This window comes from Mesoplodon mirus (assembly GCF_964341445.2).
Source record: "Mesoplodon mirus genome assembly, chromosome: 19".
NCBI classification, from domain to species: domain Eukaryota; kingdom Metazoa; phylum Chordata; class Mammalia; order Artiodactyla; family Ziphiidae; genus Mesoplodon; species Mesoplodon mirus.
Window position 1 is genome coordinate 37,911,142 of NC_138995.1, and position 27,800 is coordinate 37,938,941.

Below are 27,800 nucleotides of genomic sequence, written 5' to 3' on the forward strand. Positions count from 1 at the left end.
GCAGAACCCAACTCTGTACACTTTGGCTTTTACTTATTTGCAAAACTATGGCTAGCCTAGCTGCTAGGAAGCCTGGGAAAGTGAATGGCTGATAAAGGGGAGAGCAGTGCCACTGGCCTCGTCCAATTATTTTAAAGCTATTTTGGCCACAACCCACAGTCGGAAATATGTACACACAGAGACACACAAAATTGAAACGAGTATCACAAACTGATCCTTTTGCTTACCCTGTGTGATGCCTTTGAATATTTCCTATTCTATCCCATTCCATTTGACCCCATACTCTTTAACTTAAAACAAAATTCCTTGTCACAACCTGCTAATTGGATTTCACAACCCTCAAAGGCATGACCCATAGTTGGAAAAAGACTGACTGACTCAGAACAGCGTTTGTTTACATCTTGGAATTGGCAGGGGTTACCCCGAGCAGCATCAGGCTTCTGTGAGCAAGGCGAGGAGGGGTGGGGAAATGGTGTTTGGAAAAGCAACAGCTAGACTTTGCCACATCCTCTTCACCTATCACTTCCCATGAGCAAATGGTAGTGTCCCGTCGACTTTGATTTTTATGACTTGCAAATAACCTGAGGGTTACTAGCATTAACTTAAATCTAAATTAAAATTAGCCTGTTTCTGGAGCTTTGCGGGGACTTTTAATTCTGTATCCTGCTCAGCAGCCTGGCTTCTGCACAACTCCTGATGACAACGCAAAACTCCGATGGCATTCCAAGTGCCGGAGGAATTCACAGGATTTTCTGGAAGGACACTTGGTCATTGTTGCATCGTGGCTGTTCTCTTGAGCTGGTTGTGGTTTCGCAAGCCCATCTTTTCGTGCTTTTGATAGCCCAGTGGTGGAGAAGGAGGTTCTTCAGAATCACAGGGTCTGAGTTCAAATTCTGGCCTCACAGTGTGGTTTGGGGCAAGTGTCCTGACCCCTGGGAGCCTCAGTTTCCTGCGCTGTGGGAAATGTTCCTCCTGCCTCCCCGGGGCCTGGGAGGAATCAATAGGTGTGGGGTTAGCACAGGGCCTGATAGCAAGGAAGCACTGGGGCAGGGTAGGCTCTTCCTAGATGTATCAGCCAGCTTCGGCTGAGTGCTTTGCAGTAATGAGTGAGCCCTAGATCTCAGCAGCTGACAGCAGCAAAGGCTCCTCTCTCGCTCGTGTGTCCGAGCTTCGTGCATTGGCTGTGGCTCCGTCCACGTACCCATTGTCATGCCAGGACTTGGGCAGAACCGTGCGATGGCTTTTAAAGCTTCTGCTCTGAAGGAGCGCAAGGCGTCCGCTCCCCTGTGCGTAATTTGGGGTTGCAGCTTTGCATGCTAATTGTGTGTCCCCCACCTCCCCGGTCACTTTTTCAAAAGCTTTTTGAGTATGTGTGTGTCGAGGAAGGAGAGGGGCGTCTAATGTCACCCCTGGTTGAGAACCACTAGTCCTGATCTTGCCCAAAGTCAAGGACTGGGTCTGCTTTTGTTCGTTACGGTATCCTCAGCTCTCCCCCATGCTGGACACAGAGCGGGCAATTAGTAAATGCCTTTCTCACCAGGCTGCTCTTTGAACGAATGATTGGGTTTGTTTAACCACCTGTGCAAATTCATTTGTTCACCCCACAAATATTTAGTGACCCCCTACCATGTGCCATGCTCTGTGCAGGCTCTGGGTGTCCCACAGGGAACAAAACAGACAAAATCCCTGTCCTCGGGGGGGGGGTTGACATTTTGGTGGGGGAGACAGACGACAAAAAATCAGAGAGACGTATGATTTTTTGATGTTCAAGTATTTTCAAAATAAAAAATTTTCATTTTGGAAAACTGCAAATGTGCACAAAGTAGAATAGTAAAACATGGACCCCATCAACCAACTCTTTGCCAATTTTCAGTTTTCCGCCACTCTGACAGACCAGCGCTGTCCAAGAGAGCTTTCTGCCACCGTGGGAATATTCTAGATCTGCGGTGTCCTGTGTGGTAGCCAGCAGCCACGTGTGGCTGTCAAGCCCACGAAATGTCGCCACCGTGACCGCAAACTAAATGTTTAATTTCCTTTACACTCTTAAGGTAAATCTTTTTTATTTAAAACTTTCACATTCCTCCTTGTCCCCCTTTTTTTCCCATGTGTTTATTGCAGTAAAATATACATAACACAACCTACCATCTCAGCCATTTCGAAGTGTACGATTCAGCGACAGTAAGTGCGTTTGCATAGTTGTGCAACCTTCACCCCCATCCTTCTCCAGAACTTGTAGCATCTTGCAGAACTGAAACTCTGCACCCACTAAACAATAACTCCCGGTTTCTCCTCCCCTGCCCCCAGTCCCTGGCAGCTGCCATTCTACTTCCTGTCTCTCCGTCATAAGTGGCATCAGATGGTATCTTTGTCTTTTTGTCACTGGCTCACTTCACCTAGCTTAAGGTCATCCATGCTGTTGCGTGTATCAGAATTTCCTCCCTGAATGCTATTCCATTGTAAATAGACACCACATTTGGCTTATCCATTCATCTGTTGATGGACACTTGGGTTGTTTCTACCTTTTGGCTCTTGTGAATAGTGTTGCTGTGATCGTGGGTGTATAAATCTGTCTTCAAGACCCTGCTTTCAATTCTTTTGTGTATATATCCAGAAGTGGACTTGCTGGGTCATATGCTAATTCTATTTTTAATTTTTTGAGGAACCGCCCAAGTGTTTTTCACAGCAGCTGCAACATTTTACATTTCCACTAACTAACAGAGCACCAGGGTTCCAGTTTCTCCAGGTCCTCGGCAAGACTTGTTAATTTTTGGTTTTTTGATAGTAGCCCTTCTAATGGGGGTGGGGCGGCATCTGTGGTTTTGATTGCATTTCCCTAATGATTGGTGGTGTGGATCATCTTTTCCTGTGCTTATGGCCATTTGTATATCTTCTTTGGACAAATAACTACTCAAGTCATTTGCCCTAATTTCATTTCATTAGCTTGAACTTAAATGCGCGTAGTCACACATGGCTAGTGGCTTCCGTATTGGACAGCGCAGGTCAGTATGCCCCTGACCTCCCAGAACTGGATTATTTTGCAGTAAATCACAGACATTTGATCACTTCACCCCTATGTATTTTAGGATGTATTACTAAAAGGTAAGAACTCTAAAGGAAAAAAAGCAGAAAAACAAAAACACTATGCCATTGTTATACCTAGAATCTTCATCACAATTTCTTAGTATCATCAGATATCCAGACAGCATTCAAATTCTGTCTTTCCACTCTCAGTGGGTTCATTTGTGTCTTTCAAGGCTCCCTCTGTCTGCCGGGTTGAGAGCTGCAGGCTCCTGGGTAGCCCTGTGCATGAGTGGGTAGGGGGCACGTATCACTGGTTGTGTGTGGCCCATGGTTTCCCATTCACCACTCTATTTAGCCTCGTTTATCTCACCTGACAAATGGGGTAACAACAGGGGTTTGGAAGGACCCAAGGAGACCTGGTACCTGGCAGTTGAAGTCGGACCACGTGCATAATCAAATGATATGTAAACCCTTCCATATGGTAACTCCATTTTTAGTTTTTTAAGGAGCCTCCATGCTGTTCTCCATATTGGCTGCACCAATTTCCATTCCCACCAACAGTGCAGGAAGGTTCCCCTTTCTCCACACTGTCTCCAGCATTTATTATTTGTAGACTTTTTGATGATGGCATTCTGACTGGTGTGAGGTGATACCTCATTGTAGTTTTGATTTGCATTTCTCTGATAATTAGCAATGTTGAGCATCTTTTCATGTGCCTGTTGACCATTTGTATGTCTTCTTTGGAGAAATGACTATTCAGGTGTTCTGCCCACCTTTTGATTGGGTTGTTTGTTTTGTTGTTATTGAGTTGTATGAGCTGTTTGTATATTTTGGAAATTAAGCCCTTGTCAGTCACATCATTTGCAAGTATCTTCTCCCAGGCTGTAGGTTGTCTTTTCCTTTTGTTTCTGGTTTCCTTTACTGTGCAAAAGCATATAAGTTTGATTAGGTCCCATTTGTTTATTTTTGCTTTCATTTCTATTGCCTTGCGTGTAAACCCTTCAAAATGTGCTCAAGGGCCAAATGTGACAAAAGGCACCAGGTGGAAAAGCTGGGGCCTGGGGACTTTTGTCCAACCTGACTGTGCTGTGGCCAGAAAGCTTTGGGAGTTGCCCCACTAGGTAAGATTCACAATGGCAGCTAAAATGATTGTGTAACAGTATCTATCGCTTACAAAATACTTTACTACACCAGAGGATTAAAGGCCTAAGAGCCTCTCCACTGCCATACGTGAAAATAAGGACTATGATTGTGCCCATTTTACAGATGAGGGCACTGAAGCCTAGAGCGGTGAAGTCACTTGCCCGACTTCAGCCCATGTGTGGGGAAGTGGAGATTTGAACTGCTGACTCCAACCCCAAACTGTAACCCCATGCTGGGCCTCTTGGCATCAACCTGATAGGCGACATAGATGCCAACCCTGGCACCTGAACAGGGGACCCATCTCAGAGGAACCCCGGACCTGCTGATCATTGACAAATGGTTTTCTTTTTATTATGGAAACTTTCGAGAAGATGTACATTAACTAGAACGGTGTACTGAGCCCCCAGGTAGCCATCATCCAGCTCTAACAGTTACCAACATTTGCCATGTCTGTTAGCTCTCCTCCCCCACTACAACTCTGTGCTGATTATTTATTTTGTACAGTTTTGGTTTTTTTTTTTTTTTTTTTTTTTGCGGTACGCGGGCCTCTCACTGTTGTGGCCTCTCCCGTTGCGGAGCACAGGCTCAGCGGCCATGGCTCACAGGCCTAGGCGCTCCGCGGTATGTGGGATCTTCCCGGCCCGGGGCACGAACCCGCGTCCCGTGCATCGACAGGCGGACTCTCAACCACTGCGCCACCAGGGAAGCCCTGTTTTGTACAGTTTTTTAAAGGTAAAGTTAACATGGTTGAATTGATATGTGTTGACATACAGAAACCTGAGCTGTGAATTTTTAAACCCCTATGTAACAGACACCCCATCACCATGCAGAACCTTGCCCTCTCCCCGGAAAGTCCCCCTCGTCCATTGCTCTGCTGTTAGCATCTGAATGAAAACACATGGATAACAGATTCTCACAGGCTGGAGCCTCCCACTGGACATTCACCCGCAGATCCCCTTTGGAGAGCCCTGTTCAGGAGACACCCACCTCCTGGCTCTACTTCTGGTCCGACGTTTACAGAACTTGGGCCACACCCAAAGCTTGGGGCATGGAGGAGTGGGGAACCCACATGGAGCTGGCGGCGCTCCCAAAGCCACCTTGGGTGCTTGTGATCACCCTGGTCCAGGGCAGTGCACCTGGAATCTAGATGGGCCAGGATCCCGTGTTCCAGGGTCTTGTGACAGATGCTTTCTAGATCTTTCCAGGGCCTGGGGCTCTCCATAAAAAGGAGAAGCAGCTCTCGTTCCTGCTCTCTCTTCCATCTGCTCGCTTTATCGCTATTTTGGATCTGAGCTATCCCAGGCATTCACAAAATGCTAACAAAGGCTGTCACCCAGCTTCGTCTTATCTTGACCCTGTGGCGTGCTGGCTTCACATTTAAAAGAGAAACAATATGACGAGAGGACCGTCTGTGGGATAGTGGTTAAGGGCGGGGACTCTGGAGTCAGCCGACCTTGGCTCAGACCCCAGCCTGACCACTGACCACTGGAGGGATATAGGGCGTATGGCTCACCGTTCTGAGCCTCGCCTTCCTCATGTGTGGAATGGGGCTGCGAAAAGCACCTGCTTCATAGGGATTCAAAGACGGTGAACAGGCTGATACGTGCAGAGTACTTCAAACCAGCAGCCATCATCATCGTCATCACAGTCACCATCATTACTGTCATCAGGTCAATCCTTGTTATTCGTGGATTCCATATTTGTGAATCTGCCTATTTGCTAACATTGTTAACCCCCAAATCAGTACTCACGGCGCTTTCCTGGTCACTTGCAGACGTGTGCAGAGCCGTGAGTCTATCTTGAGTCTCCCGATGCACGTGCTACCAGCTGAGGTTGAACGCGGCGACCCTCTGCCTCTCTGTTCAGCTCGAGAGCTATAAAGAAGCATCCTCTTTAGCGCCCTGTTGTTTTGCACTTTTGTGCTTTTTGTGGGTGGTTTTGCTGTTAAACCCGGCCCCTCCCGTGTAGGGCTGAAGGGCCGCCCACTGTCCATAAGCACAGGAAGGCTGCGATGTGCTCTGGAGAGATCGCGCGTGTGAGGTGACCTGCCCTCAGGCATGAGTTACAGCGCTGTGGGCCTTGAGCTCGGTGTGAGCGAATCAACCGTTTATGTTAAACAAGGTGTCTTTATTGTTTTTTTAAATTATTTTTAAAATAAATTTATTTATTTATTTATTATTTATGGCTGAGTTGGGTCTTCGTTGCTGTGCGCGGGATTTCTCTAGTTGCGACGAGCAGGGGCTACTCTCGTGGTGCGCGGGCTTCTCATTGCGGTGGCTTCTCCTGTTGCGGAGCACGGGCTCTAGGCGCGCAGGCTCAGTAGTTGTAGCGCACGGGCTCTGTTGCTCCACGGCATGCGGGATCTTCCCGGACCAGGGCTCAAACCCGTGTCCCCTGCATTGGCAGGCGGACTCTCAACCACTGCGCCACCAGGGAAGTCCCAAACAAGGTGCCTTTAAACAGAAACACACATAAGCCAAGGGGATATATTGATGGGTTGATGAGAATGGGACCAGAGGCTGGCAGGAAGCTAACCCTGTCTTTCCCCAGGGGCTGCGGCTCAGCGGCCATAATCGTAAAATCACGGTGACCTTATAGGACATAAGCACCTCAGATGATGAGACCTGACTGTATTTTGCTAGATTGAAGTGCTGATGGATTATATCATATAATGTTATATACTATTGCATGATGTGTGTGTGTGTGAATATATATATATATATGTACACACACTGTATGTAGATATAGTGCAGTGTGTCTGCATATATATATGTGATAATGTACAGTGTTGTTTCCTGTGGGTTTTTTTTTTTGCGGTACGCGGGCCTCCCACTGTTGTGGCCTCTCCCCTTGCAGAGCACAGGCTCCGGACGCGCAGGCTCAGCGGCCATGGTTCATGGGCCCAGCCGTTCCACGGCATGTGGGATCTTCCCAGACCGGGGCACGAACCCACGTGCCCTGCATCGGCAGGCGGACTCTCAACCACTGCACCACCAGGGAAGCCCCTTTCCTGTGGTTTTAAACTTGTATTTGACCTCTCGTCTCTCTGGCTACATCTTTCTCCTTTTCACTGACTGTCTCACTCACAGCCTCTCTCTCATTCTCTCTCCACAACTGGCCCCCAAAAGGACCCTCCCCACATCCCCAGCTGGGGGCCCTGCGTAGAGCTGGAGTGGACGCCCCCTCCTTCCCTTCATGATTCGTTTGTAGCGCAGGTAACCAGCCAAGCATCCCGCTCATTCCCGGAGGGGCCGTGGTCTCCCGTCCACCTCCCCGGAAGGGACGTTCCTTCTTGGAAGAGCCTGGCTCAGCCACATCCTTCAGCCCCGCCCTCTCCAGCCTGGGCCCCCTGGGTCCTTCGGGCCATTCCCCCCCAACCTCCATGCCATCTGCAGGCAGGATCTCCCTCCCCGCTTTCCGTCTTCTCCAGATTCTCTGCAGATCCTGCCTTGTCATTCCCTGGCCAGGCCTTGCCCACCTTAGGCTGGTTGGGAAGGGCAGGGGCTCGTAGGCCACAGAGCTGGTGACATGGGAAGACAGTGGGTGTGGGCGGAGATATGAAGCCAGAGAGAGTGTGTTATCTTGCCGCACGGATGCAGCAAGAGCCTTGGAAGGGCCTCTCTGGGGACAGTCCCCGGGGCCAGCTCTAGAGGCGAGCGTGATGGGTGTGTGAGGCTCCGGAGCCATGTGTTTCTGTTCTAGACTGGGCTTGTTAACCCAGGGCCCGTGAAGTGTGTACGTGTGTGCATACGTGTGTGTGTGTGTGTGTCCCATGACACACTTCCCCTGGGAAAGAACGTGTAACATTTCTGGCCCACATGCATGTTTCTGGCAAGAGGGTCCTTTGTTTTCATCAGACTCTCCAGGGTACTGTCCAGAGGAGCCCCTGAAATAACCATATGGGTTCCCTCCCTGAGATTCTTTACGTCACAGAGCCGTCGAGGGTAATAGGGGCTGTAGTGGTGATCAGGAAGTTCAGAGAATGCTATTGAGGGTTAGGGATGGTGACCCAGCTGGGGGGGGGGGCACGACAGTCACCATGTCCTCAGTGAGTTCGGGACCATCCCCCTCCCCCTACCAAGAAGAAAAAGAGAGGGTAACAACTCCATGGCCCTGGACTGGGATTGTGTGTGATTTCTCATCGTGTTCTGTCTGCGTGGTTGGGAGGGAAGGATGCGTGGGCTGATGGAAGGATAGGCGGATGGGGACTTCCCTGGCGGTCCAGTGGTTAGGACTCAGTGCTTTCCCTGCCCGGGCCCGGGTTCAGTCCCTGATCGGAGAACTGAGATCCCGCAAGCCTCTCAGTGCGGCCCAAAACAGTAAAAAGGAGGAGCGGATGGAAGGACGGGTCAGTTTGTGTGTTTGGAAGACAAGAAAGATGGGCGGTTGGGTGGAAGTTTGTAAAGATGGGTGCGTGGAAGCTTGGTAGGATGTCTGGAGCAGTGGTGGTTGGCGCGGGGGTGGATGGGCAAACAGAGAACTTGTTTTCTCACTTGTAAACTGGGGCACACGGCATCCCTTTCCCATGGGGGCTGAACAAGCTAACATTTGTGAAACGCTTGGGACAGTGCCTGGCACATGGTAAGCAGGAGCCAAATGTTAGCCGTCCTCATCCTCATCATTCTGACAGGCTCGGCCCGGCTCTGGCGGTTCCTCTGACTCAGAGCGCCTGCCCTCCTGGCCCCTCTCCCTCTCTGTTCCCTTCCTTGAGAACCACGCTGCATGTGTCTTCCAGGGGGACCCAGAGCCTGGGCCCCTTCATGCCGCCTCCCCTCCCTCCCTCCTTCACCCAGTCACGTGTAGGACAGGAGCACAGGCTTGGGGCCAGACTTGTGGGTTCAGGGCTGGCTCTGCCACCTGCTAGCTGGGAGACAGAGAACCATGGTCTCAGCTCTTCCTTTTACTCATCTGCAAAGCGGGGGTGGCAGGACCCACCTCGAGGGATACTGTGGGGATTAAATGAGATACATGTGTGTGAAGCACTTAGCACGGGGCCTGCATGTGATCAGGACTCAGTCTGGGTTGATGTCATCACCATCGTCATCAGACGCTGGGGAGAGAGAGGGAGGAGGAAAAGGCAGCTGTCTGTCTCTGATCAGGAGGCTCTGGTACGGAGGGCACCTGCCCCACCCCTACCCATGCCCCTAGACTTAAGGGGACAGAAAGCCTGACCCCTCCAGGGGTCTTGGCCCCAGGGAATGGTCCTTGCAGGGAGGGTCCTGGCACGCTGCCGACATCTAACTTGTCTCCCTTGCCCTCTTCCCGCCCCGCCCCGTCCAGTGGCGATGGATGATGAGGATGGGAGATGCTTACTAGACGTGATTTGGTGAGTAATGGGCTCCCCACCCCACCCCACCCCACCCTCCCCCACCCTCTCCCTCCCCTCCCCTGTCCCTCATGTCCTCAAATGTCTCTCCCCTTCTCTCTTTCAGTGACCCTCAGGCCCTCAGTGACTTCTTACATGGATCTGAGAAGGTGAGTGCTGGGGCAGGGAGAAGCATCCCCAGGGCAGGGGCCTGTGGAATTGGGAGCTGAGAGACACTCCCCGCTGATTCAGTAGACATCTGCCCCTTGCCTTCCATGAGCCAGGCCCCAGGGTTATGGCAGAGAGTGAAAGAGATGGCAAATCCCTGCCCTCACTCCATACACATTTCCTTGGTAAACAAAGCAACCGAGAGCTAATAAAGGTGATGGTGGAAAGCACCATGCAGAGCAGCATAAGAAATAATAATGTCACTTGCACAACAAAAGAGGTTTAAAAGAAAATGAATGGGAGGCGGAAGCAGGGGCTTCTTCTCTAGCTGGTGTGAAGCTGAAGGATCAAAGGGAGGTGCCCATGGCGCTCTGGGCAGGGGAAGGACAGGTAGGAAGGTTGGAAAGTTTGAGAAAGAAGGCCAGTGGGGCCGGAATGAAGGGGAAACTAGAAGGTGGTAAGACTGGAGTGGACAAAAATCACCAGGTCATGAAGGGCTTGGAGGACTTGATCGAGGAGTTCAGACTTTATTCTGAACGTGACAGGCAGTTCTGACGGGTTATTAAGCAGGAGAATGCCACATTCCGTTTGCCCTCCAGGGAATGGAACAAAGTGGGGGAGAGTGGATGTCTGTTGAGCCATGAGGAGCTGTATCAGTCACCCACAGCTGCATAACAAGTTATCCCATCACTTAGTGACTTAAAACAACATTTGTTAGAGCTCTCAGTTTCTGAGGGTCAGGAACTGGGGAGTGCTTAGCTGGGTGTCTAGCTCAGTGTCTCCCCTGAGTAGCAGTCAGGATGTTGCCTGGAGCCACTGTCATCTGAGGGCTTGTCTGGGGCTGGAGGATGTGCCTCCACAGTGACTCACTGCCGTGGCAGTTGGCTGGAGGCCTCAGCTCCTCACCATGTGGGCCTCCCCCTAGGATTGCTTGAGTGTCCTCACAGCATGGCAGCTGGTTCCCCCAGAGCAAGTGACCCAAGGGAGAGAGCCAGGAGGAAGCTCAGTGCCTTTTATGACCTAGTCTCCAAAGTCGCACACTGTCACTTCCGTCATACTGCATTTGCTAGAAGCGAGTCACTAAGCCCGCCCACACTCACAGGGAGGGGACGGAGCTCAGCTCCTTGAGAGGGGATGTATCAAATAATCTGTGGAGCGGAGGCGAGTGCGGAGCAGAAGTTGGTGGCCTGGGCCCCAGGGCAGGCACGGGAGGAGGTACCAGACGCTGGCTCTGGGATCTGTCTGGGAGGCAGGATCACTAGACTTGCTGGTGGCTTAGACGGTGAGGAAGAAAGAGCATCCAGAATGCCTCCTGGACTTGACCTGAGCAGCTGAGTGGGTGGTGGTACCGTTCTCTGAGACTGGGAGTTCGAGGTGGATGCCAGAAGTCCAAGGGCGGCTATTGGATATAGCAGTCTGGGGTTCTGGAAAAAGGTCAGCTGGACAGAGAAACTGGGGAGGCTTGGCTGTGGACAGCCATTCATTGGGCGCTTAGGGCCTGTTGTAGACATTGCCTATGTCTGCAGGAACGAGACAGGTCCCTGTGCTCCCAGACACGGGAACAGCACGCACGTTAGGCGCCCGGGTGGCAGGGCGTGCCGGGTGCTTGGGCTGGGCAGTGGAAGGAGTGACTTAGTAGGAAGGGACGGACAGTTGTCGGGAGGAGGTGACAAATGTGACAGGCCCTGCCAGATGTGTTACCAAAGACGCTTGAGCAAAGCCACGGAGGCAGGATTCTAGAGTTCAAGGCAGGCATGTCAGGAGAGGCTCGGACTCAGTGCTGGGGTTGCCTCGCATTTTAATCTTGCAGCCAAGCGCCTTTCTTTGGGGCGACTTTTCTGGAGGCGGAGTTTCCTGTACCCCTCGAATCTCCCCCCGCAACCCCCCCACCTCGTCTTTGTCTTTTTGTCCCATGTAACCCTCAATTGGTTTTTGTTCTAGAGGTGGCCTGGCCCACTGCCCAGCTGACCTTTGACCTTGGGTGGGGGCGGGTCTTGGTGCAGCTTGACAGTGATGAGCTCCTGGATAATCCCGGGGAGGCCCGAAGTGCCTTCTATGAAGGTCCTGGGGTAAGTGGCCCGGGGGATCGGGGAAGGCCGTGGGCTCCAGGCATCACCCAAGTCGCCTGTGGTGGCAGCCAGTGGGGGAGGGGAGAAGGGGTCGCACTCGTCCCCTGAGGCACTTTGCCGGGAGTGGGGCAGGGGGCAGTCACTGAGGAGCAGTGTGGGGTGGAGGTGAGGCCGGAGCTGCTGGACCCCCAGCTGTGCCCTCCGGCCCCTCAGAGAAGGAGGTGTGGTCCTGAGTCCCTGGCCTTGGAGGGCAGCTGCTACAGAGCTGGAACAGAGGCAGAGGCTGGCTCTGGAGTTCACAGTGGGCAGGGCGGGGGCGCTGGGGGGTCCTGTCCCGGCCCAGCCATGGGTGGGGTGTGTGACCTGGGGGAAGGGGATCGACTGTTGTGGACCTCAGTCTCCACCTGGAAGATGAAGGCAGGGGTGATGAGCAAAGCCCAGAGCGGGGAACACAGTGGACTTTTATTGAGCACCTACTGTGTGCCGGGCCCATTACTCAGTGCCAGTCGTCCCTCCCTCTTCTTCCTCTTCTGTGGCCTCTCCCCTCCCCACTTTGCTCCCCATCCCTCCCCCTCCTTTTTCCTCCTCCCCCCTCTTCTCTCTCCCTCCCACTCCCCCCTCCTCCGTCTTCATTAACATAACTATCAGTTACCAAATACCTATCATATGCCAGGCCCTTTACAGTAATTTTCATTTAGTCCTCACAACAACCACAGTAACATTCCAAATAATTTATCTGGCATAATATAAATGACTAAATCCAGAACCCAACAAATACACATTATGTTCATGTTATTACATTTACGGAAGAGTAACAATGTGCATTATTCTTACCCGTGCCGTCCTCTTAATGCCCATAACGTCCCTGGTCAGGTTCTCAGCACCTCCTGTACGTGACGTCAGTGAACGTCACGACTGTCTTAGGAGGCGGGTTTGGTTACGGCCATTTAGCGGTTAGGAACTCAGAACTCCCTGGTCCTTGGTTGGGGGCTGAGCCGGAGCCCCATCCTGCCAGGCACTGCCCTCCACTCAGCAGCAGGGTGACCCCTTTCCCCGGTCTGGGAGGCAAGGAGGGAGCAGTGCCCACCTCACTGAGCTGTTATTAACGACAACATGGACAGTAATAATGACGGTAACAACGATAGATGATGTTTCTCGCGTGCCAGCCAAGAGCCACGTACTGCTCTGAGCCCTCCACTAGGATTAATAACAGGTGTTGTTATTTTTTAAAAAATTTTATTTATTTTATTTATTTATTTTTGGCTGCGCTGGGTCTTCATTGCTGTGCGTGGGCTTTCTCTAGTTGCGGCGAGTGGGGGCTACTCTTCGTTGCAGTGCGCGAGCTTCTGGTTGCAGTGGCTTCTCTTGTTGCAGAGCATGGGCTCTAGGCGTGCGGGCTTCAGTAGTTGTGGCTTGCGGGCGCTAGAGCGCAGGCTCACTAGTGGCGCATGGGCTTAGTTGCTCCGCGGCATGTGGGATCTTCCCGGACCAGGGCTCGAACCCGTGTCCCCTGCATTGGCAGGCAATTCTTAACCACTGTGCCACCAGGGAAGCCCCCGAACTACAGGTTTTGATCCATCGCCTGGTCAAGTATCAGTGGGTTTTCCATGCCCTTGGCATAATTATTACTTGTGGAATATTTGCTCTAAAATGCATGTATAGATTACACACTCGTGTCCTGGATTGCCATCCCGGAAAGCATTTAAGAAACATCAGGTTCGGGACTTCCTTGGTGGTGCAGTGGTTGGGAGTCTGCCTGCCGATGCAGGGCCCTGGTCTGGGAAGATCCCACATGTCGCAGAGCAACTAGGCCCGTGAGCCACAACTACTGAGCCTGGGCGTCTGGAGCTTGTGCTCCGCAACGAGAGGCCGTGACGGTGAGAGGTCCGCGCACCGCCATGAAGAGTGGCCCCCGCTCGCCGCAACTAAAGAAAGCAATCGCACAGAAACGAAGACCCAACACAGCAAAACAACAACAAGAAAAAGTTAAAGGGCATTAAAAACAAACCAACCAGATATATGTGGGTAGGCATTTTCCATCCCAGTTACAGAATGAGAAAACTGAGACTCAAACAGGGCAAATGACTTGCCCGAGGTGGCAAAGAAGGAAGAAGAGCCAGGCTGTAGATTCTGGTTCATCTGATGCCAGAGTCCTTTCCCCAACCACAGTGCCCGCACCGCTTCCAACTCAATTTCCTCCTCTGCTCCTCCTCCCTCCCCGTCTTTTCAGATGGACTGAGCTGCAACCTGGCCCTTCTGTGAAGCCTCCTGACACCAGCGTTTGCCCTGCTCCCCTAGCCAGTCCCTCCGAAGGCAGCACACAGTTACAGACACAGTCACGCCTTTAAGCCATCAATCCTCTGAGGTGTCCCTCTTCCTCATCTCAGTTAACAGCATCTACTCAGTTGCTCAAACCCCAACCTGCCCTGCCAACCTCGATCTGTCCTTTTCCTTACCAGCTCTCCCTGTGATGTGTGACCCGTCAGCATGTCTGAATCTACTTCTAACATGATCCCTAATCCTTGCGCTTCTGGCCTCTTCACTGCTACTCCAGCCCAGGCCACCATCTCCGCTGAGAGCCTTCCAGCTACTCTCCAGGATTCCCGTCTTGCCGCCCACGGCACCCTCACAGCAGCTAGAGCTTTGCACAGCCTCCCCTGGTTCCCGTGGTAGAGTCTGTGCTTTGCTTCACCGTGGCCTGGAAGTGGGTCTCAGCCTCAGCAGCCTCCTCAGTGTGGCTTCCCACCCCCGCGCCATCCACCTGCCAGCGTCTGCCACTCCCTGTCACTCCCTCGGACTTGGCCCCCTGCTGTACTTTCCTCATGTCCCTTTGTGGTGGACACAAGGTCTGACTCCCCGGTGGCTGTTTCTGCTTCCTCTTCTTTTCCTGGCAAATGAGATTCCAGTTTGGATCGGGTGACAACAAATTTGAGGGAACACACTGGTTCTCCCCAGTCCTGGAACTGGGGAGAACCAGGGGGGAACACAACTTACGCTTTTGCCCTGGAGACAAATCTTGAGGGTCCGGGATAACGGTGGCCACTTCCCTTTCCACTGCCACGGATCAGTTTAGAAAGAGCACGGGCTACAGTTCTGGCCGAGGAGACGTGAGGGGCGTTCTGTTGGGCGCTGCTACAAGCTTTCCTCACTTTTAAAAAGGGGAACAAGGAAGGGAGGGAGCTGCTCTCTGCCCTGCACCCTCCGAAGGTTTGGGTGCTCCGCGTACAAGAGGGGATTCTTGCTGCTGCTGCTGCAGCCGACTTGCAGACGCTGGCCACTGCTGGCAGGCCTGGACTTCACCGTGGAGCCACTGGCACCACCACGTGTCCTGAGAGCTTAAACCTACGCTGACTCCTCTGTTATTACGGCCCAAAGCATATGCACTATAGATATCTAAACTCACCTTTTTGCTGCTTTATCACTCCTACCTTCCCGCTCCTAAAATGTAAGCTCTGTGAGGGGAGGGGCCTGTCCCTCCATCACTATGTCCCCATCACGTGGACTGGGCATTGTCTGGCACAGCTACAGCAGGTGCTTGATAAATGCTGGCTGCATTCATGTATGAGGGTCCTCCAGGGCAGGGACTCAGTCACTGTGGCTTCTGGGAGCGGCAGGGGCTCAAAAGCCTTCGCTGGATCAACAGGCAGGGAAGCCAGAAGACAGCTTCTTAAGAAACAAATTTAATACTATATACAAGGGAAAACGTACAGAAACAACAAAGGAGACGCAACAGGGCTGGAGGTGCCCATCCCAACTAGCTGCCCACGCAGAGGGCCGATGCCAGCCCCTAGCTCGCCCTCCTCCTCCTACAGTTGGAAGGGCTCCACGGGCCACCTTGCCCTGGCGGTGGGATCCACGTGGTCCTGAAGCCGGTGCCACTTCATGTGGGCATTCCGACCCTTGATCTTGCCAAACACCCTGAGGAGGCACCAGAAGACACAGGGGTCAGAGCAGGAGGAGGCGGGTAGCCCTGAGGGGGGCACCACAGAGGGCTGAGGGCAGGCGGTGTGGGAGCATCCAGGGAAAGGGTGGTACCTCACACACTCCCGGCAGGGAAAGAAGCCCTGGCCCTTGCTGCTCCCCGGCAGCTCAGGGGTCCGCTTCGAGCCGGTGTTTGGGCTGGAGTTGGGGATGGACTCCCTCCTGTAACTCTCAGTAGTCCTCTGTAATTCGGGGGTTGGGCGGTGGCTGGGTTTCCTCCGAGGGCTACGAGTGACCTGCACAGGGGGCAGAGGTGATGAAACGGTGCTGACCGCCCCGCCGCCCTTCTAAGGGAGAAGCAGGTGTCCAGAGCGTCCAGACGTCGCGGGGTGCACCCCCCCACCGCCACCCAGCTTGGATGGGCACCGGGCATCCAGATCCGTGCTGAACTCCTGAAGCCCTATCCCGAGACCCTCTACCTTCGCTTCTGTCCTGTCTGCTTCACCCAGCTCTCTCTTGACCCTCTTTTCCGGCACTGGGGCTCGGCCGCAGTCAAACTTGATCATTTTCTTCTGCATGTAGTAGAACTCGACACACTGGGCTACTGTTTTTGTCTGGACCTAGTGGAGGAAGACAGAAGCCAGCTAAGGACAGTGCCTCAGGAGTAGCAGTGAGTATGGCCTTGACGCCCTAAATCCCCTCCCCATGGGGCCAGCCGCCACTTTTTGAAAGCCCTCCTGAAACGTCTCTCCCCTACGGCTTGGTATGCTCCACTGCTACGGGGGATAGAGAATCACAAAGTCCTCCTGGGGATGAAGGAGTTCAGAGAGAAGCCACCAGAGTCAACACCATCTAAGCCCTGCACGCTCTGAGCAACAAGGCTGGCCCAAGAAGGCTTCTCTCCAGGAAAACGCACACAAAGGTACACACGAGGACGCTCACTGTGACATCATGTGGAGCCACATGTCTACCGACTGGGACTAATTAAACCAGAGTGTCCTTCCGTGTTGGATACCTCATAGCCTTATGCGACAGCTAGGCAGAGCCCTCCAAAAAACTGAAGAGGAAGGAATACTTCCCAACTCAGTCCGTAAGTTCAACATTTCTCTGATACCAAAGCCAGACAAAGATATTACACGGAAAGAAGGCTACAGACCAATGTCCCTCATGAACATAGATGAAAATTTTTAAACAAAACTTTAACGAACAGAATCCAACAATATATATATGTGTATATATATATATGTGTATCTATCTATCTATATATATGTATATATGTATATATATATATAAAGGACAATATACCATGACTAAGTGGAGCTCATCCCAGAAACGTGAGGTTGGTTTAACAATCGAAAATCAATGTAATTCATCATATTAAACTTAAAAAAGAGAAATCATATGAGCATCTTGATAGGTGCAGAAAAAGCATTTGATACAATCCAATGTCCATTCCTGATGGAAACTCTCAGCACAATAAGAATAGAAGGAACTTCTCTTCAACCTGAAAAATGATACCTACAAAATCCCTACAGCTAACGGTGGAGTGGTTTCCCCTCAAATATCATGAACAACACAAGGATTTCCACTCTCACCACTTCTACTCAGTACTGTACTGGTGGTTCTAGAGTGCAAAAAGGCAAGAAAAAAAGTAAAGGCATCCAGGTTGGAAAGGAAGAAATAAAAGTGTCTTTATTTGCAGATGATATGACTGTCTATGTAGAAAATTCAGTGGAATCCACAAAAGAGTTACCAAAACTAGTAAGTTAGTTTGGCAACATTTCAGAACACAAGATCAATGTAAAAATCAATTTTATTTCTATACATACTAGCAACAAACCATTGGAAACTGAAATAAAAAACAACTCTATAACATCATAAAAAACACAAGTACTGGGCTTCCCTGGTGGCACAGTGGTTGAGAGTCCGCCTGCCGATGCAAGGGACACGAGTTCGTGCAATGGTCCTGGAGGGATCCCACGTGCCATGGAGCGGCGGGGCCCGTGAGCCATGGCCGCTGGGCCTGCGCGTCCGGAGCCTGTGCTCTGCGGCGGGAGAGGCCACAATGGTGAGAGGCCCGCATACCACACACACACACAAAAAAAAACAGAAAAAAACCAAGCGCTTAGGAATAAATCTGACAAAAAGTATGCAACAACTGTACACTAAAAACTTCAAAACATTGCTGAAAAATTAAAGATTGAAATAGAGAGATATACCCTGTTCACGAGACAGAAGACTCAATGTTGTTAAGGTAACAACTCTCCCCAGTTGACCTATAGAGTCAAAAACAGTACCAATCAAGTTCCTAGCAGGAATGTTTATTTTGAAATTGACAAGTTATTTCTAAAATTCATAGGGAATTAAAAAGGATCTAGAATACAAAAAATAACTTTGAAAAAGAATAACAAAGTTGAAGGACTAACATTTTCTAATTTCAAGAGTTAGAATAAAGCTACAGTAATAAAGACAGTATGGGAATAGCTTAATAAAAGACAAACAGATCAATGGAACAGAATACAGGGTCCAGAAGTAGATGCATATATATATGGCCAACTGATATTTAACAAAGGTACAAAAGCAACTGAGTGGAGAAAGTATGGTCTTTCCAACTAAAGGTATTGGAATAAATATCCATATGCAAAAATGAACTCACCTCGCACCCCATACAAAAATAAACTTACAATGGATCATAAATCTAGAAATAAAACCTAAAACTGTAAAACCTCCAGAAGAAAACATAGGGGGAAATCTTTGTGACTTTGGGTTAGGCAAAGATTTCTTAGATACAACACGAAAAGCACAGTCTATAAAAGAGAAACTAGTAAGTTATGCTTAAGCAAAATTTAAAACTTTTCTTCAAAAGACACTGTTAGAAGACTGACAAATGGCATATTGGGAGAAAATATTTCCAAAGCATATATGTGGATAAAGGACTGGTGTTCAGAACAAAATAAGAACTCCTACAGCTCAATAAAAACACAGACACTCCAATAAAAACAGAGGCAAAAGATATGAACAGACAGCTCACCAGAGAAGGTGCACATAGAGCAAAAAAACACAAAGATGCTCAGCATCATTAGTCATTAGGAAAATGGAGTCAGATGCTACTGTACACTCATTAGAATGGCTAAAATTAAAGAGACTTAGCATACCACGTGTCGACGAGGGTGTGGAGCAACTGGACCTTTCATAACCTGCTGGTGGGAATGGGAAGTGGTAGAGCCACTTTGGAAAACAGTTTGGCAGTTTCTTAAAAAGAAAAACATACATCTACTATAAGTTACCCTCATTCCCCTCCTAGGTATTTATAATCCCAACCCCGTGTCCGCAAAAAAAAAAAAAAAAAAAAAAAAAAAACCCAGTACATGTCCGTACAAAGACTTGTATGTAAATGTGCAGAGCAGCTTTATCTGTAGTCATCAGTAACTGGAAACCACCAACCGGTGGATGATTAAATGAACGGTGGTCCGTCCACACAGTGGTATACTCCTCAACAGTAAAGGGATGAACTATGGGTACACACGACAACATGGATGAATCTCAAAATCATTAGGTTGAGTGTAAGAAGCCAGACAAAGCAGATCACATGCTGTATGATTATTCCATTTATATAAACCTCTAGAAAATGCAAACTCATTTAGAGTGACAGAAAGTAGACAAGAGTTGACTAGGGACCCGGGTGGCAGGAAGGAAGGGTTGCAAAGGGGCAGGAGGGAACTTTTGGGGGTGAAGGATACTCTCATTATCTTGATCATGGTGGTGGTCTTACAAGTGTATAACTATGTCAAAAACATTAAATCTTACACTTCGATTATGTGCAATTTTGCGTACATCAAGTTAAAAAAAAGAGCAAACTAATCAGCAGGATATTAAGTATATGATGTCATCCTTTTTTGAGAAAGTGCATATAGGTGTGTAAAATCCGTATGGGCAGTAAATACCTGTCAGGTTATCAATCAGAAGTAGGATTGTGGGGAGGGGTCTGGAGGGCTTTATTTGGAACATGGGATTCATTTCTGTACTGTTTGGGGTTGTTCAAAGCAATGGCATTTCAGTTGTCAACTGTTCACAGCATGAGCAGAGTATCGCCCCTGACAGGCCCTGCAGTTCTAGCGCCTCGGCCGTGTGAAGGAGCCTTGTCTACACCAGCCTGCCATGTTCGCCTTACCATCTTGTGTATCAAGTAGAAGTCCTTCTTGTAGGCACAGAACGCCTTCTTAAAGAGCCTCTTCTCCATGGAGGTCCAGATGTCCGAACCTATTGGAGAAACAGCCAAGAGGAGGAAGGCTGTTTCTCCTTCTGGGACCACAGCCACGGCTGAAGTGCAAACTCCCCTCCTTTTTCAGGCCACCGAGCGCCAATTATATGCCAAGATTTGTGCTAAGCCCCTTACTTGCTTTATCTCACACAATCCTCACAAAAACCTTAGCAGGTAGGGGCTATTACCATCCCCACTTGACAGGTGCAGCAACTTGAGGCTTCCTCTGGTTAAGAGACTTGCCAAGGGCAGCCGTGGGCCCCTGGTTGCCTGACTCCAAGGCTGGAGTGCTCAACTGGGAAACCTGAGCCCACCCCAACCTGGCACCCCCCTTCTGGCCAGGAAGAGCCCACGAGGGAACCAGTGGAAAGGGGAAGGTTGGATCCAACTAGAGAACAGCACCCACTGAGTCCCCCAGAGAGGACGGGCCCTTCTGGGAGTGCAGGTGCAGGCCCCAAGAGAACTCCGGGAGGCACGTGCAGAGCTTGCCATGGAAACTGACTGGCTCGCAGGGGCCTCAGCCAGGCCAAAACCACGCGGGCAGCCACGCTCGTTACCTGTGTAGTGATAGTTGGCGAGAGGGTGTGTCCGTGGCTTCTGGGGTCCTCTCAGTAACAGGGTCTCCAGGGCAACCTGGAACGACAGGAGTGGTGGGCAACTCTCTGAGGGAGGGAAGGTGAGGTAGAGGCCCACCTTCATTCTTTCATCCATTCAGAAAATATGTGCAGCCCTCCCTAAAGCCACCCATACCCAAGGGCGACCCAAGTGTGGTCAGTCTGTGGACTGGCCACCAGCTGTGAACCACTTGGGACACATTGCCTACAGCACTAAGCGGACTGTTGAGTGCAGCTGACGTTACCTTTTTCATAGCAAGATTTACTTGATGACGAAACAGTGTGTGGACTTATTCTGGCACAAGCTCCTTATTTCTTCAGGGAGCAGCATTTGGAGCGGCACTGCCCCCGCCCTACCCCATGTTATGGTCCTCATAGCACTCATCATTATCTATCACTTTTAAAAAATGTATTTCATGTGCTCACTCTCCTAAAATGTAAGCCCTGCAAAGAGGGGGCATTTGTCTTGCTCAACAGCATAACCCCGGTCAGGACTCGCTATGCAGTTTGCAGGACCCAGCGCAAAATGGAAACACGGGGCCCTGTGCTCAGAAACTATTAAGAATTTCAAGATGGTGGCAGCAGAGCATTAAACCAAGAATGGGCCCCTGAGCTGGCCCCAGCCTGATACCATGACATCACCAGGTATCAGGAGGACCCAGTAAATGTGTGCTGATTACTCTGCTGAGCACCCACCACGTGCCAGCCACTGCCTCTCAGCTTGAGAAAAAGCACCATGTAGCCCTGACTCTTGGGTCTCCAACTCGGGTGACGTGACTTCCTCTCCCACTACACACAGTTGGACTTCTTCATTTTCTAAACTTCAGGATTGTGAGGAGGGTCCTTGGAGGAGGCAGAGGCATTTCTGTTGCATCAGAGGTTTGCATACACCATTTTTAATCCAAAACTTAATGTTCAGTAAATAAACCACATTAATGCAGGCCCTGAGTTGGTTCTGCTAGGCACCGCCTCCCCAGTGCTGCGCTGAGATGAGGTAACGCTGGAGGAACCCTGGTGCTCTGCTGTCACCCCAGAGAAATAACTGATTGAGCCCGTATGTGTGCATTTCCCCTACGTTCAATAGGACACCACCAGTCCCAAAGCGACCAGGGAGAAGGGTGGGTGGCCAGCCTTTGGTTCTCGTGAGCTGCAAAGCCCCAAGTAGAAGGCACGTGTCTTGCGCCTAGAGCCCCTGGCCCTAAGAGAGCAGGGAGCTTCCCACAGCTCCTCTGAGCCCCCCCCCCTCGCCTGCACCGCACCTGGATGTTGCCCTGGGCTTCATGCAGGCAGTGCAGAGCGAGCTCCAGGTTGGTGCCCCCGCCCGGCATCACGCTGGAGCAGGCCACGTTGCAGAGCTCGGTCACTGTTTCCAGCAGGCAGCCCGGCAGCGAGAAGGAGAGGAGACACAGAGGGTCAGCAAGTGCCAGAGAGGAAACCTCCCCAACAGCACAGATGGGGTGGGGGGCTCCTGTCACCATCTCCCTCACCTCTCTGTTACAAGCAGGCTGAGGGAAGGGAGCGACAAGGAGGTTGGGCAGAAACCCTGCTCCTGGCACCTGCTCTGGATGGCCTGGCCAGCTACTGGGTGAGAGGAGAGGTGGGGCAAGGGACTGCAGCACAGCAAAGCAGTCCTGCGCTGAAGGCCAGCTCTGCCCACCCCACCCCCGCCTGGGGATCACTGCTTCTTGGTCGAGGTGAGAACTGGGAGGAGAAAGCCCTTGGACATGGAGGAGGGCTCTCAGGAACCTGGCCCCAAAGTCTCAGTCACCTCTATCCTGCGTCTTCGGGTTGGTCATCACATCTCCCCATGGCTTCCAGACCAGAGTAGCTACATGCTCGTCACTTCCAGCCAGTGATCTGTCCTGGAGCTCTGGGATCTCAGCCTGAAACTGGCTTCCTATGTTGATGTGTCTGAAATGAGGCCACACACACGGACATAGAGACATATGTGTGTGACCAAGATGGGAAATACAAGAGAGATGTGTGGTGAGCCCTGCTCAGAAGGGCTGTGGAACCCACCTTTTGGCCATCTCTCAGACACAGGGAGTGCTCATCAGCCCAGTAGACACGCACTGGTATACCAGAGACCTCTTGAGGGATACTTCCTTCCTTCCTCCAATTTGCTTTTTCGCCAGATTTCTGGCTTCAGGCGTTTGGGGTCTAGGACAGGGAAGGTATGTGCTGATACCTGGCATTCTTCTGTATCCAAGGTAACATCCAAGCTACAAAACAGTATCTCACTGCACCATCACCAATTCTATCTAGAACCCCAGGGTGCTGGGCATTCTGTCTGCAGACATCCAACTATGGTATGTCTGGACAGAAGGAATATTGGGGAAACACCTGGAGAAATCCACCACTTCTCTCCTAGAGAGGTTCTGGGTCTAGACCTGACTTTCCCGTGATGAAGGCTCCCTTGGGAAAAACCGACACTGGAATGCAAGGAGGGTAAAAGCATCCCCACATTGCAAGGACCCTCAGGTTCTAAGTCTGTTCCAACTCACGGTTCAGTGCTGATCTTGCTGTTGTCCTTCACCACATTGATGCCAAAAGAGCCATCCATGTGATCTGGAAAACACCCAAAGAAGAGCCTCAAGGAGACTGGCTACAACTGACCCATGAGGCCCTTTTTGCCTGCCTTTCCACAGCAGCTAAAAGCAGGCTCTTCAAGATTGCATGGTATACACACACTACTGTATATAAAATAGATAATCAAAAAGGACCTACTGTATAGCACAGGGAACTATACTCAATACTCTGTAATAACCTATATGGGAAAAGAATCTAAAAAACAATAGATATGTGATTATGTATAACAAAATCACTTTGCTGTATACCTGAAACGAACACATTGTAAATCAACTCTAATGCAATATAAAATTGAAAATTGGAAAAAAAAGATTGCATGGTATGGAGTTTCCTCAAAAATTAAAAGTAGGACTACCATGTCATGCAGCAAACCCACTTCTGGGTATTCATCCAAAAGAACTGCAGTCAAGACCTCAAAAAGATATCTGAACTCCCATGTTCACTCCAGCACCATTCATAATAGCCAAGATGTGGAAACAACCTAAATGTCCACTGACAGATGAGCACATAAAGGTAATGTGACATAAACATACAATGAAATACCATTTAGCCTTAAAAAGAAATTCTGCAATATGCAACAACATGGATGACCATTGAGGACATTATACTAAGTGACATAAGCCAGTCACAGAAAGAGAAATACTGCATGACTCCACTTATATAACGTATCTAAAATAGTTGAATTCATATTGATAGAATCAAAGAGTGGAATAGGGGTTACCAGGGGTTGGGGGAGTGGGAAATGGGAGGTTACTAATCAATGGGCATAAAGTTTCAATTAATCAAGCTCTAGAAATCTGCTGTATAACACTGTACCTATAGTCAACAATACTGTATTGCACACTTAAATATTTGTTAAAAGGGCAGATCACAGATTAACTGTTCACATCAGAATAAAATAAAAAGCTTGCATGGAAGTGGGATAAGACTTCTGAAAATGTAGAGTAAGGAACTCGGCAAAACAACAGATTTACTGACAAAAATCTTTAAGAAAAAAGAACAGTAAGCTAAAGTCTGCAAGTTGTCCTAAAGGCATACAGCATTTTAAGAAATACTCATTCAAGAAAATCTACTAAATCTCGGGAAGAACAGTGAGAGTCTGTGGCACTGGAGCCATGGCCCACTCCCTTACCCACCTAGCCCCCAGCTCTTTGTAAAGGAAGCTCTACCCAGGTAGGTGCAGCCAAGGAGATGGGGGCTTCTTCTTCCCCTGGCTCCCATGCTTAAAGAATTAAAGTAAGATAAAATAAAAATTTCTCATCAAAGAGAAAATGCAATCAAGAGATGGAAATTATTTTTTAAAAAGATACAAATGTGGACTTCCCTGGGGGTCCAGTGGTTAAGACTCCACGCTTCCACTGCAGGGGGCATGGGTGTGATCCCTAGTAGAGGAAGTAAGATCCTGCATGCTGTGCGATGCAGCCAAAAAAAAAGAAGAACCAAATGGAAATAGTTCAGGGGTTAAAAAAGTACAATAACCAAAATAAGGCTCAACAGTAGATCTGAGCTGGCAGAAGAAATGATCAGCAAACCTGAAGATAGAACAATGGAGACTATGAAATCTGAAGAACAGAGAGAAAAAATATAGAAAAGTGAAGAGAGCCTCAGAGAAATTTGAGATATTAAATGCAACAATATATATGTATTGGGAGTACCAGAAAGAGGGGAGACAGGGACAGAATATTTAAAGTATTAATGGCTGAAAATTTCCCAACGTTGATGAAAAACAATATGTATATCCAGCAAACTCTACAAACTCCAAGAAAGATTAAACACAAAGAGCTCTACATCCAGACATAACATAGGCAAAATGTGGAAAGCAAAAATAAAGATAAGATCTTGAAAGCAAAAAGGGAAAAACAATTTGTTACATACAAGGGCACTACAGTAAAATTAACAGCTAACTTCTTAACAGAAACGATGTAGGTTACAAGGCAATGGCATAATATATTCAAATTCCTGAAAGTAAAAGAGTGTCAACCAAGTATCTTATATTCAGCAAATTATCTTGCAAAAATGAAGGTAAAATGAAGACACTCCCAGATAAATAAAAACTGAGGCTACCTGTTGCTGGCAGACCTGTCCTACAAGAAATATTAAAGGTGAAATATTATTTTGCCCGCAAAATGGAACAAAGTACTGATACATAGTGCAACGTGGATGAAACCTAAAAACATCATGCTAACTAAAAGAAGGCATTCATAAAGGACCACATACTGTATGATTCCACTCATATGAAATATGCAGAATAGCCACATCGATAGAGACAAAGTAGATTAGTCGTTACCCATGGCTGGGGATGGGGAGGATGGAAAGGAGGGACTGCTAATAAGTACAGGGCTTCTTTTGGGGATGATGAAAATTTCTGACAACTGATGGTAGTGATGGTTGCACAGCTCTGTGAATATACTAAAAACCATTGAATTCTATACTTTAAAGGGATGAATTGTATGGTATGTGAATTATACATGCCTAATAAAAATAAATAGTAAAGAAAGTCCTTCAGATTGAAAGCAAATGACATCAGATGGTAACTTGAATCCAAACCAAAAAAAAAAGCGAAGCGCTAATAAATATGGGTAACTATAAAAATCAGCATGATTACATATTTCTTTTCTTTTCTTAAGTGCCTTAAAAAATAACTGCATAAAACAATATGTATTGTGGGCCTCTAACATATAGAAATATAATATATGTGACAGTAACTGCACAAGGAGCACAGCTGCATTGGAGTAAAGGAATATCACCTCAGACAGTAACTCAAATCCACAAGAATAAATGAAGAGATCAGAAATGGTCAATAAGAAGGTTAATATAACAACCTCTATAAATCATGCTTGTTTTCCTTTATTCTCTCAGTGTTTTTACACGAAATAAAAGTATATAAAGCAAGAAACATGACCAGTAAGGTATTACTGGGTCTCTCACATATAATAGCAAAAGAGTTAGAAGGAAGAGAGCTAGATAGGAGCAGTGTTTCTATATTTCATTGTTAGTGAGTTATTACACATCCTAACAGATTCTGATAAGACATATATTTTAAGTCCTAGAGCAACCACTAAGAAATGACTAAGAAAAAGTGAAAAATTAACAGAATTAAAATGTTACACTAGAAAATACTCTCTTAATACAAAAGAAAGCAGGAAAGGAGGAACAGAGGGAGAAAAAGACATGTAACATATAGAAAATAGAAAGCAAAATGGCAGATGTAAATGCAACCATATCAATATAACAGTAAACAAGAATGGATTAAACAAACCAAGCCAAAAGGCAGAGTTTCTAAGACTGGATAAAAAAACACATGATCCAACTAATGGTGTCTAGAGGTAACATGCTTTATTTTCAAAGACACAAATAGGCTGAAAGTAAAAGAAGAGAAAAATATATACCAAGAAAACAACAACCAAAAAAGAGAATGGAATGACTATACTAATGTCAGGCACATTAGACTTTAAAACAAAAAAATATTACCAGAGATAATGATAAAATTATTGTAGTAATGACAAATGAAGTCACAATCACATCATAATGGTAAAAGGTCAAGCCGTGAGGAAGATGTGACAATTACAAACATATACACACCTAAAAACAGAACCCCAAAATACACCAAGCAACAAATGACAGAACTGAAGGATGAAATAAACCATTACAAAATAATAGTTGGAGATTTCAATACTTTCAACAGTGGATAGGGCAGCTAGGCAGAAGATCAACAAGGAAATTGAAACTAACTAGACAAAACAGACAAAATACAGCATTCCACCAAACATCAGTAGAATACATTCTTCTCAAATTCACATGGAACATTCTTCAAGACAGACCGGATTCTAGCCCATATAACATGCCTCAATAAGTTTTAAATTTTAAAATAAATTTAAGGGAATTCCCTGGCGGTCCAGTCATTAGGACTCCACGCTTCCGCTGCAGGGGGCATGGGTTTGATCCCTGGTGGGGCAACTAAGATCCTGCAAACCACACAGCACAGCCAAAAAATAATAATAATAAATTAAATTAATTAAATTGAAAAAGAAACAAAGTATGTTCTCTGACCACAAGAGAATTAGATTACAAATCAATAAAAGGCAGCAATTTGGAAAATTCACAAATATGTGAAAATTAAGCAACACACTCTTTAATAGTCAGTGTATTAAACAAGAAGTGGAATGATAAATTAGAAAATACTTTAGCTGAATGAATATAAAAACACAACATACTAAAACTTACAAAATGTAGCTAAAGCAATGTTCAGAAGGAAATCTATAGCTGTAAAATGCCTGTATTAAAAAAGAAGAAAAATCTCAAATCATTTATGGTCAACTGATTTTCCACAAAGGTACCAAGACAGGGCTTCCCTGGTGGCGCAGTGGCTGAGAGTCTGCCTGGCGATGCAGGGGACATGGGTTTGTGCCCCGGTCTGGGAAGATCCCACATGCCGCGGAGCAGCTGGGTCCGTGAGCCATGGCCACTGAGCCTGCGCGTCCGGAGCCTGTGCCCCGCAACGGGAGAGGCCACAACAGTGAGAGGCCCGTGTACCGCAAAAGAAAACAAAACAAAACAAAGTACCAAGACTATTCAATGAGAAAAGAACAGTATTTTCAAGTGCTGGAAGAACTGATACATACATGCAAAAGAATAAATTTGGACTCCTACCTCATACAGTATATAAAAGTTCACTAAAGATTGATCGCAGGCCTAAGAATAAGTTGGAC

General features: G+C 48.4%; 1 protein-coding gene and 1 pseudogene across 5 annotated transcripts in view; one reads left to right on the top strand and one right to left on the bottom strand.

The window, feature by feature from the left end:
- LOC309795682 (BRD4-interacting chromatin-remodeling complex-associated protein-like) overlaps positions 1-17,569 on the top strand; it is a 58,947-nt gene extending 41,378 nt beyond the window's left edge. The window contains exons 1-6 of one of the 4 annotated variants that reach the window (XM_082608282.1): positions 4,707-4,896; positions 7,021-7,379; positions 9,445-9,490; positions 9,597-9,639; positions 11,641-11,706; positions 15,980-16,128. In XM_082608282.1, the coding sequence (XP_082464408.1) occupies positions 9,450-9,490; positions 9,597-9,639; positions 11,641-11,706; positions 15,980-16,075 (246 nt within the window). In that variant the 5' untranslated portion in view covers positions 4,707-4,896; positions 7,021-7,379; positions 9,445-9,449 and the 3' untranslated portion in view covers positions 16,076-16,128. Of the gene's footprint in view, positions 1-4,706; positions 4,897-7,020; positions 7,380-9,444; positions 9,491-9,596; positions 11,465-11,640; positions 11,707-15,979; positions 16,129-16,209 lie in introns of those variants that run through there. The other 3 variants (XR_014292331.1, XR_014292332.1, XR_014292330.1) reach the window with 3 other exon arrangements.
- Positions 13,819-27,800, bottom strand: part of LOC309795678 (zinc finger protein 541-like) — a 108,610-nt pseudogene continuing 94,628 nt past the window's right edge. Inside the window, exons 8-15 of the transcript in view lie at positions 23,007-23,070; positions 22,271-22,413; positions 21,762-21,865; positions 20,446-20,521; positions 19,799-19,887; positions 16,107-16,247; positions 15,742-15,923; positions 13,819-15,624 (exon numbers count right to left, since the gene is read on the bottom strand). The product of the transcript in view is annotated as a zinc finger protein 541-like (transcript). The remainder of the gene's footprint in view (positions 15,625-15,741; positions 15,924-16,106; positions 16,248-19,798; positions 19,888-20,445; positions 20,522-21,761; positions 21,866-22,270; positions 22,414-23,006; positions 23,071-27,800) is intronic.